General features: G+C 40.1%; 1 protein-coding gene across 1 annotated transcript; it reads left to right on the top strand.

Moving 5' to 3' along the window:
• Nucleotides 1-691: 691 nt before the first annotated feature.
• il6r (interleukin 6 receptor) lies at nucleotides 692-9,986 on the top strand. Its single transcript, XM_069656236.1, has 10 exons — nucleotides 692-863; nucleotides 3,069-3,695; nucleotides 3,862-3,985; nucleotides 5,290-5,477; nucleotides 5,563-5,732; nucleotides 5,896-6,040; nucleotides 7,835-7,866; nucleotides 7,975-8,020; nucleotides 8,337-8,439; nucleotides 9,282-9,986. The coding sequence occupies exons 1-10, from the start codon at nucleotides 782-784 to the stop codon at nucleotides 9,550-9,552; spliced, it is 1,788 nt and encodes a 595-aa protein (XP_069512337.1). The 5' UTR covers nucleotides 692-781; the 3' UTR covers nucleotides 9,553-9,986.
• The last annotated feature ends 199 nt before the right edge of the window (nucleotides 9,987-10,185 follow it).

The following is a 10,185-nucleotide window of genomic DNA, read 5'->3' as shown; positions in this document are numbered from 1 at the left end:
AAGCAGCTCAAAGACTGAAAACACAACAAAATGCTCATATAATCTGCAAAAACAAGGAGGGAAATGAGTGCATTGAACAATTATAGGCCTCATGAATTGTTTAAGCAAGCTCTTGAATGCTGGTCAATAAACATGCCGTCTCTATTTGTCATGGAAGAAAACACTGTGCCCATACAAAAGTTCTAGAGACCAGAGTGTGTGATAGAAATGACAACGCTTTGGTACATGCTCAAATGAATAACTTCTTTTTTTCGTATTAACTTTAATTACAAAAAATCTGTGTTTTTTTTAAAAATTATTTTATTAGTATTTTGAGTTTTGACCAACTTTTTTTTATTGCTTTGTATTTAAAAGTTTAACAGTCAAACGTTCACGCACTTATATTTTCAGTTTAATTAGATTTTTGTGTGGGCCTTCCATGCATACAAATAAGATGTACTTCCTGAGTAAGACATTTTAAAAATACATATTAAAATAGCGGATCTATATTCGGCTTTCAGGGGGAGTTTATTTTACGCTGAGGAGGATTTCCTCTGTGTAACGGGCTGAACAAGGGGAAGAGAGCTGGGATTTCACAATAACGGGTCTTACGGACAGTAAACTGCGGCAACCAGAGGAAGCCGGTCTCTGCTATAAAAACCCTTTCTGTCTGTCAGTCTGTCAGTGTGTCTGTCTGAAGGGGAGGGCCGGTTGTTCGCGTAAAACGTTTGATGGGAGACAACAATCCCCAGTGTTTAAATAATGGTGTGAAGACTCAGTAAAGGGAGATTATTGCGCCAAAATGCAGATGTTTCTCCCTTTGCTGTTTGTTCTGTGCGCCGAACCAGTGCGCAGCATTTTCGACGGAACATGCCCCAGAAAAGGTAAGACCCCAGAGAAGTTTGTCTGCCATGTGAGCCCGTTTGCTGTCGGTACTTATAATATCAAAACGTCAAAAAGAAAATAGAGGTGTTATCTTTCTAAATGTTAAACCGAATTAACTAAAGGAGTAACTGTCCTTTAAGTGTAGCCAACGTAAATGGATAACTGTTGTCTGATAAAACCACAAAGATGTGTAAGAACTCTCAGGGTTTCATTTAGTAGTATTTTCACGTAAGGTTCAACAAGGGAGAGAAAACAGTTCAGGGAAAAATATACATGCAAAACATCAAATCAGAACAAAGCTCAAAAATAATTAGTATGCATGCAAAACACAACACAACTTTAAGGAATATGCTGTCTAAAGTCTAAAAAGCAAGTCTAAAATGATGTTTGTTTATTGGTCCCAATTATCACAACAACACTGACTATGATTCTTCTTCTTTTTTAATATGACTGGAGAGATGATAAATCACAGCAAACAGATATATGCTCGTAGCAGCCTGTTCTGTTTGCAATGCCAGCACAGTGCAACTCACAGTTGGTCAAAAGAAATACGCCAGATTTCTTATCACTTTTACAGAACTTTATGTTTGCATTTAAAAAATAATGGAAATTTAAACTAAAAAATGTACAGTATTTGCAGTTAAAAGGTTGGTCCAAAAGTTGACAAGAATATAATCATAACTTTGACTTCATTGCGCCTTTAATGACACAAAGTGTTTCCTTGCATCACATAAAATCAAAACATATAATAAACAGCAAAGCACCAGTGTTAAAACATCAGTAAACAGAGCAAAGTTAAAATCAATATAGTGATGTATTAAGTTGCAGGTGTTTCAGTTAAAGTGAATGACCTCGTTTTAAAAGAAGGTTTTTAGAGAAGTTTTAAATTCAGTGGTGTTGTCCAGTATGTTGATATATCTTGGGGAAGAGTGTTTAAAAGTTTGGATGCAACTTTGGAGAAAAATAAGATTTCAAAGTTACTTCGTTGTTACACAGGAATCCTGTGTAATTGAATCAGTGCTGAGGTAACATGTTCAGTTGACTTTGAGTAATAGTCCGTACTAAAAAATGTTGGTACGTTTAAGTCAGTAAATTTAGTTGGGAACATGTGCAAAGATCTCATTGCAGTACTCAGTGCATGATCTGACCAAACAACGTAATGATGAAGATCCTGTGGAGTGTTGTGTTAAAGAAGGACTTAATTTTGAGGAGTTTTACAGATTGAAAAAGGCAATCTTGGACACACTGCTTACGCGACTGGTTAAATATAAGAACTGTACAGGATTAAACCTAGGTTCTTATCTGAATGGATGTAGGAATTGTGGCATCAGCAAGGCTGAGTGATCAAATACCAGTTTTTGAGAATTGGTACAGAGTCGTGAGTCAGTGAGGAGTTTCCCAGGTTTACTGTTAAATTTTAGGTGTTTGTTATCCACTTCTTTATTGGAGACAAGCAGTAGAGAAAATGTGTCTTAGTAGACACATAAAGCTATGTATCATTGGCATAGGAGTGAAAATTCATACTATAGTTCCAGGACAAATTAACAAGAGGCAGGAGATTAATAGTAAACAGGAGTGAGCCAAATACTGAACCCTGTGGAACTCTGTGGGCAGCTTTCTGATAATAAGGTAATGCAGAGTTCCAGGAAGGCCTTCTCGTGCTTCTTTCCTGTCATTTGACCATGTTTGTTGTACTGGACAAGCAGTAGATGTGCTGTTCTGCCCTCTCTCAGCTGAAGAGCCTCTATTTTCTATTTCTGATTTCTGGGGGGGGGGACATTACTGGAGACATGGGAGAGAAAGTGCGTTTGGACTCTACATGAGCAAGGGACTTTTGACGTCAAGCCAGTCAAGTCCAACACAGGGCTATAAAAACAAAAAGAGCCACAGCATGTCTTAAGTTTTGATTGACTATATGAGTTTCAAGCACAATAAAAACATCTGAATAATAAGGGACTGTTGACACCAGGGACAGGGTTTGGGACAGAAAAAGACAGAAAAGACGAGATACATACTAAAAGAGGAAGTACAAAAGGAGCTAGCAATTCTTGTAATGCAACGCTGCATCCTATGTGTGCTCTGCTCAGTCGACTGCAACCAAATCTCAAAGCAAAAGAACTATATATATTTGTCTATATATATAAATAATAATAAATAACTCTTGTTGACTAGTTGAATTGTGTTTCTGCTGTTTGTCTCTACAGAGCCCCCCCCTGGTGTGTTGGTTTTGTCCGCAGGCAGTCAGTTGGTTCTGACCTGCAGCGGTCCTGTGAAGGTGGACGGAGTAAAGGTCAGAATTGTTGGAAACAACTCCAACACAGGGACAAGATGGATTTCTCCAGCCACTGCCAACATTACAAACAACACTGGAGTTTTGTTGAAAAGTGATACGCAGACTATGAAGAATGCTGTGAGTGAGGGGTACCACTCTAACCCCACTGAAGAAGGGTTATCCACTGGAGAAGAAAACAGAATAATCACACGTGCAGATAAAGGATGCACAGCTTCTCCCACAGCTCACGTGGTCCAGTCAAGCGGTGGGAGAGGACTGTCGAAGGGTGAATCCAAGTGGGAGGCTGAAGAGATGAAGGGTGATTTTGAGGAAGAGGAAGGGGAAGAAGGGAGCAGGATAACAAGGGGCATAAAATCGATGTATCAGTGGAAGCTGAACGGGAGGACAATGGGAAAAGGAGACAGAGACTGGGGGGAAATCACATTTGAGGGGAGGGGGGCTACACTGTCTCTGTCCTCAGTAAGAGTGACGGACTCCGGGAAGTACGCCTGTTATTACAAAGGCAGAGAGAAGTTCTCCTTAAGAGTAACAGTTGCAGGTGAGTAAAAACAACAAAGTGTAAGTGATATCAGATTGAGAATAAACAGCTTATAAATAAATTATTGTTGGAGACTGAGAAATCTGAGATTTATTCACAGATTTAAAGACAACTAATAACTGATTGATTGAATGACTAAATAATGAGTGTGTTCCTTATGTGTTAGATCCTCCGGAGACTCCCACCCTTTCCTGCTACAAAAGGTCACCCAGCAGTAAGATTCGCTGCGAGTGGACTCCTCAGAAGGCAGTCACTGTAACACCTGATTGTTTCCTCTTTCTCAGTAAAAGGTACCCCAGCGAGAAATGTTTTGTTCTAAGAATGTTCTGAGAATGTGATGTGTCCACACGGACTGTTATTCCTGCATACACCACAGCCTGCTGATCCGTGATTGGTCAATATTACCCGGACTACAAGCATAGTAGAAACGGAAACCAGAACACTTACCTCCCCGGAAATCCTTGCCCCGCCTACAGAATTCACATTTCTATGTACACAATATAAGATATAAGGCTGTATTTTAAAGCCCTATCAGTAATTTTGACACTATATAACAGCCCATCAGTCCTGTTTGACTGAAGTTAAAGCTAGTTGAACAGTTAGTTCTGACCAAGTAATCTGATTGGACAAGAGGCATTCCATGAGTGCTGATATAGAGAACAACATCACTGGGACTTTTCACTCTGTGTATCACTCCGCCAGGTGTTCTGAATACTGTTAATTAATGTTACAGCAGGCTGTGTATGTCTGCGTTGATTAATGTACATCATACAAATTAGCTGATCTGTGGTAACCTGTAGACACAGAGTGCAGGAGAATGTTTTGGTTGCCTGGCAACAGTAGTCCAGTTTCAGTTAAGTTGTGGAACTAGTTGAGTTAGTGGAGCAAAAAATAATCTGTTGTTGATCAATACTTTTACTACTATTCTTGTATAACTTGTATAAAAGCAAGACAACCAAGTTGCAGATATTCAGTGCATCAGTTCCTCTCATGTGATATTGCTGAATTAGATGTCTAAGCAGGTCCAAATAGGCTACAACATAAATGTTCTTTGATATTATGTGAAATGAATGATCATATTGAATCACCCCTTGAAAAAGCATGTGCTATTCATAACTTAGAATTTAACTAGTAAAGGTCAATTGTAAGTGTATTTGTTGAAATAGAAGTGCTAAACAGACATAAAAATGAGTTTTTTGGGGGCATTTTTTCCTTTATTTATGGGACAGCCGAAGCCGACGGGAAATATTGGGAGGAGAGAGTGGGGGATGACATGCAGCAATGGGTCGAGGGCAGCCTGCAGCCGCTGCATTGAGGACTGTGGCCTCTGTATGTGGGACGCTCTACCCACTGAGCTAAACCAGCCTCCTGTTTTTTGTTGGTTTTTATTCGATAACTAAGAGTATAGGGAGGACAGGAAATGAGGGGAGACACAGAGTTGGACCCCTTGGCCACGCTGGCATCCAAGAATAACAATTTTACATATCAGGGGTTATCAGGGTTAAAACTACAACAATAAATCAAGTGACAGACGCTATAGGACTGTTTTATCTTTGTCTAACCAATCTTTGTGTGTGCTTTCTTTTTCTTTTAGCGGAAGCAGAGACTCAGAGCCATTTCGTCGTTTGAAGTGCTCCTACTCTCCTCGGCTCTCCCGCTGCTGGTGTGCTGTGGACTACAACGAGGACGAGCTGGGAACACCTCATAAGGCCTACCTGTGTGTCACGAGCATCGTTGGCAATGCCACCAGCAGCCTGCTTCACTTCAGACCTATGAACATCTGTAAGTGTGTGTGTCGATTTTGCATTCGTATTTTGACTTATGTGAAAGAAAAGCACTCACTATATATTCCTTTATCTTACTGCAGTAAAGCCCGACCCTCCATCGCACGTGTCTGTCCAACAGGAAGTGGGACAAGAGACGAGGTTAAAGGTCACCTGGAGTTTCCCAAGCTCCTGGAAGTCTCAGGACAGCTTTTATGAACTCATCTATGAGCTGAAGTACAGACCTCGCAAGTCCTCAGTACATCACGAGCAGGTGTGGGGAAAAAACGTGGTCGCTCCGCGTGTTTGTGTTTACATGTCACAGTTCAGTACTTTGATGCACCTTTGTTTTTTTTGGCCTGAAACAAGAACACACTCTGCTGTTTCAGGTGAGGGCAATGTGATTAGTGTTCACCTGGCTGTATGTGTCTGTGCAGGTAAAGATGATTAAGAAAAAACGCTTTCACACCATCACTGATGCAATGGTGGGTGTTGAGTACATGATACAGCTCCGAGCTTGTGAGGAATATGATGGTCTGTGGAGTGACTGGAGTACACCTGTTAATGCCAGCAGCTGGACAGGTAAATATACATGTATATGCACACACACAGAAAAAGCAACAGATTGAGCAATTTCAAAATCATACATTTAACAAACAGAATTTTTAGTAGGAACTTGATGCAGGTATTTCTAAACGGTATGTTTTAAAGACATGGAGGTGATTTTAATTAAGTTGCTGAAAATCACTGAACTTTATCTTCAGTGATACATGATCCATCCCGGACGCAGACAAAAGTAGTCATGACAGCAGAGAGGAGAGGATGCAGGCCTCTTGTTCCCTGAGTTATACATAGAGGCTGTGTTCGTACATGTTCTCATGCATAATTTGTCCTTGTCTAGCTGTGTTTCTGTTCCTCTCTGAATACATTTAGTCATTATGCACAGCATGCATGCGGTATTCTATTTATATTCAAAATATTAAGTTAATTAACACATCCTCACATCCTGTTCTTTTGTTAAATAACAAAAGCCTGTTTAAAATTAAATATAAGCACCACAAATGTCAAACTTGGCATTTATGCAGCTTCTTGGTAGTCTGTAAGGATATAGGAAGCTGAGCGTGTAGTCCCAACTTCCCCAGTCTGAGACCAGCAGGAAACATATGTCTCATGTCATCAACTTTTCTCTTTTCTTAAATTCCCTGTTAACTCTCTGCAGTAAGTGGTTAAAATAGAAACATAAAAAACCCCAAAAATACATTCAAAAAAGGGAAGTCAAGTAGCTAGTCGCTCAGGATATTTATAACAGCTCCTGTGGTTTAGAGCCTGTTGTTTCATTTTAGATCAGGGACATAAGCCTTTACTTATAACACTGTATATTATTAGGTAAAAGGTTTAGAAAGAGACTTTTGCAGGTATATCAGTTGAGATCTCAGTATCTCATAAAGAGAGAAATCTCCTTTTTTCACAATACTTACAACTGACAATACAAAATATGACAAAACCGTCATTGGTTCCTTTTTTTTCCTTTTTTTGCCCTTTAAATCAAAACAGTGTCTACTTGTAAATTGTCATCACTGCTGTTACAAGTCTACTTGTTGGGACTAGTTCAACCATAGATGAATTTCCTTTGATTTTATTTAAAGTAATAATCTCGAAAATGTTCATTTAAATAAATGTCTGTTAAGTCACTATGTATCGCGAGGTATGAGGTAACACAATGAGCCTATGGTCCACTGATGAAAGCCTTTGCATTTGCAGTATATAGTATTATGATGGACTGGGTGTCTGTGGTGACATTCATGGAAAAAATCACAAGCGGCGCCCAGTTAGTGACGCGTTTTCCATCACCCAGCAGTGGTTGGTCTGCCAGAGAGGGTAGGCAGAGCAAAGCAGCTGCTTTTCCGGTCTCTGCAAGTGTTGTGAGTAAACAGTAATCTACTATGGCTGAACAAACAAAGAAAAGATGGATGACTACAGATACAACTTCAAAAATAAGTGAAAATCCAAAGAAAAAGAAACAAATTTGATGCTCAGATGAAGGCAAACAGTCTGAAAAGGAAAGCGACCGGCAGCGAGGAAAATCAAGAGTTACAACCGGAGCCAACCGTGGACGTATGGTTAAATTTTCAAATGTGCTCCCACAATCATCATTTATCACCATTAGGTCCCGGCAAAGAGAACAAAACTGAAATCTTCAAGATAATATCTTTAAAGAGGTTTTGGGAAGTAAGAAAAAATAGACTTGACTGGAGGTCAAACTGCAGATGGGAAACACTGATTTATGGTGCAATACAAACTTTTAGATGAACTTTCTGTAGCTGAAGTTTCTTTGTGTCAAAGTTTTTAAAACATGTCATTTTTCTCTCTCCTCAGCACCATCAGTGTCGCCTCCTATTACCACAATGGTAAGAGTCTCAATGGCTGTGGTTAATGCTCTCTGTTTGTCATTTTCCCCTCACTCTATAAATCCAATATCTCACACCATTTCTTGTTTTACCTTGTCTAACTTTCAGTTCCCAAGCTACACAGACGGCTCTGGTGATGATGATTTTACAGAGGGTAAGATAGCTATCAGACATTTAATTATCTTTGCGTGTTTAACTAATGGAGACAATTTGGGGGAAAGAAAACGAAGAGGGAACTTTTAAAAATTGTTGGTGAAAACCCCCTTTGCCCCACTGGGTTTTAACAGGAAGTCATGTCATCATAATAACTGAGGCTCAACAACGAAACAAGCCACAGGAAACATGGCTCAACACACCTATCACACACACATGCAGTCACACAAAAAATTCAGTCACACTCAAACATACTCCCATGGATGTTGTTTAGGTTAAATTGTTTTTCTCACAGTGTCCCCCTCTCTTCTCTTCAGTTGTTGAACCTGTGCTCATTGGACCAGAAATGTCCTATCACATCGTGTGGATCTGTGGTTCATTCGCTATCATGGCAGCCATTTTGGCTGTTTACATATTCAGGTAATGAGCTTGGTAATGTATCTCTATGTCTTTATTTCCTGCTGTACAACAAACACAGATATATTCATTCAGTAGCAGCGCCATGGACTTGAGCTAGGGGGAGCTATGGCTCATGCTAAATCGAGATTCACTTATCAAATGTGTCTAAAATGTATACAGCAACTTACACAACCAATCACATTACAAATAAAAGTCAACACAAAAGCATCTCTGGATTTACATTGTACTTTAGCTTTGAGCAAAAATGACTGTAGCACTCGCCAGACTTAGATATGGTGAAGCAGATTTATCGAAACAGCTGCAGTGGACAACTCCAGCTAGCAAGCAGCTGCCTGCAAGCTGTAGCTAACGTTAGCCCGAGGAGGCACACAGCACTTGACAGGAGTAGCTTACTCAGCTAACAATGCTATTTTACAGTATTAATGCAGCTTGTTCAGACAGTCCTCGTCTTCATCCTCATAGCCTTCATGCTTAGCTTATCACAGTGCCTCTGCCACGTTAGCATTCTGAAAGTTTGAATTAGCAGACTGTGATAGCTGCCACAGACTTCATCCACTTTCCCTCCTCCCGTGGCCCTTACTGAGCTGATTAGCAGGAACTTTCGTATGTCCCCCAAATTATTTGTCACATGTAGTAACTCCTAGACTAGAGACTGTGATGGTCACATTTGTTGTATGTTTTTTTGTTCAAATTAGCCAATCAAATTACACAAGCAGCAAACAAATAAACCAGACACACGTTCCCTTGGTTGCTTTTATGGCTTCACTAAAATAACAGCCAATGGATGTGAGACCCAACTTTCAAACTATCTCTTTATTCACAAGTCTTCTTTTTCGTTTCAGACACAAGGACGGATTTGTATCTAAACTACAGAAACTCAGTGTTGTTACCCAGAGTGGCCACTCGCCTCAGCCTCAGACCCAGCCCTCTGCCCCAACAGCTCCAGAGGTGCAGGCTCTGGTGACCTTTACCGCTCCATGTTACAAAGAACCCCCATCAGGTGAAGTAGAAGAAGAAGGGGAAGAAGAAGAAAATGAGGAAGAACAGCAAGTTATTGACAGGGTAGAAGCCCTGCACTTCAACAACACAAGTTACTTCTTTCTTCAGAAGTAGTGATGATCAGACAGAAGGCCATTGCATTGTTTTCACTTCGAATCCAGGCATCAACAGACTATGGACCTCTTCTGTTGGAAGAACGTCAGGAACTACTTTGTAGTTTGTCTCTCTATCTTTATAACTTTATCTCATGCCTTAAATACCTCCAAAATGCTTTTTTGTTGTTGTACAGGTACTGCCTGTGCCAGTTTGAAGAATATTGATAAACTGTAGGCTAGATAAAGGCCTGATTATTGGCCTGTATCTACCAAACCACCTCATGTTCTGTTTGTATATAATTTTGTTTATCAAATATGTCAGTCACACCATGCCCTCTAGGTTTCCATATACTCTTTAAAAGGTTTGAAAAAGAATAGCTAATTTTGCTGTCAAAGCATGGGTTGTGCGTCTGTTTTCCTGCCTTATAGACTGATTAAAATGGATCAATTGTCCCGTGTCAAATTCTGTGTGGCCCCCAAGGAAGGTAAGGGAGTCAAAATTGACCTCCAAAGTCTGGACTATGAATTGGAAAACTGAGCTGGTTGCCCTGTGGCCACAGAATTCAAGTGGCCTCAGGCACTCACTGCATTTTTAAGTCTTTCATTATCTAATTTTTGTGCTCATGCAGTGCATATTTATGAAGTTAATAAA

This window comes from Semicossyphus pulcher, unplaced genomic scaffold (assembly GCF_022749685.1).
Source record: "Semicossyphus pulcher isolate SPU_LCO1_2020_fin unplaced genomic scaffold, fSemPul1.0.p SCAF_9, whole genome shotgun sequence".
In the NCBI taxonomy this organism is placed as follows: Eukaryota; Metazoa; Chordata; class Actinopteri; order Labriformes; family Labridae; genus Semicossyphus; species Semicossyphus pulcher.
The sequence above is the reverse complement of the archived record's forward strand: the minus strand, read 5'-3'. Positions and strand labels throughout refer to the sequence as shown.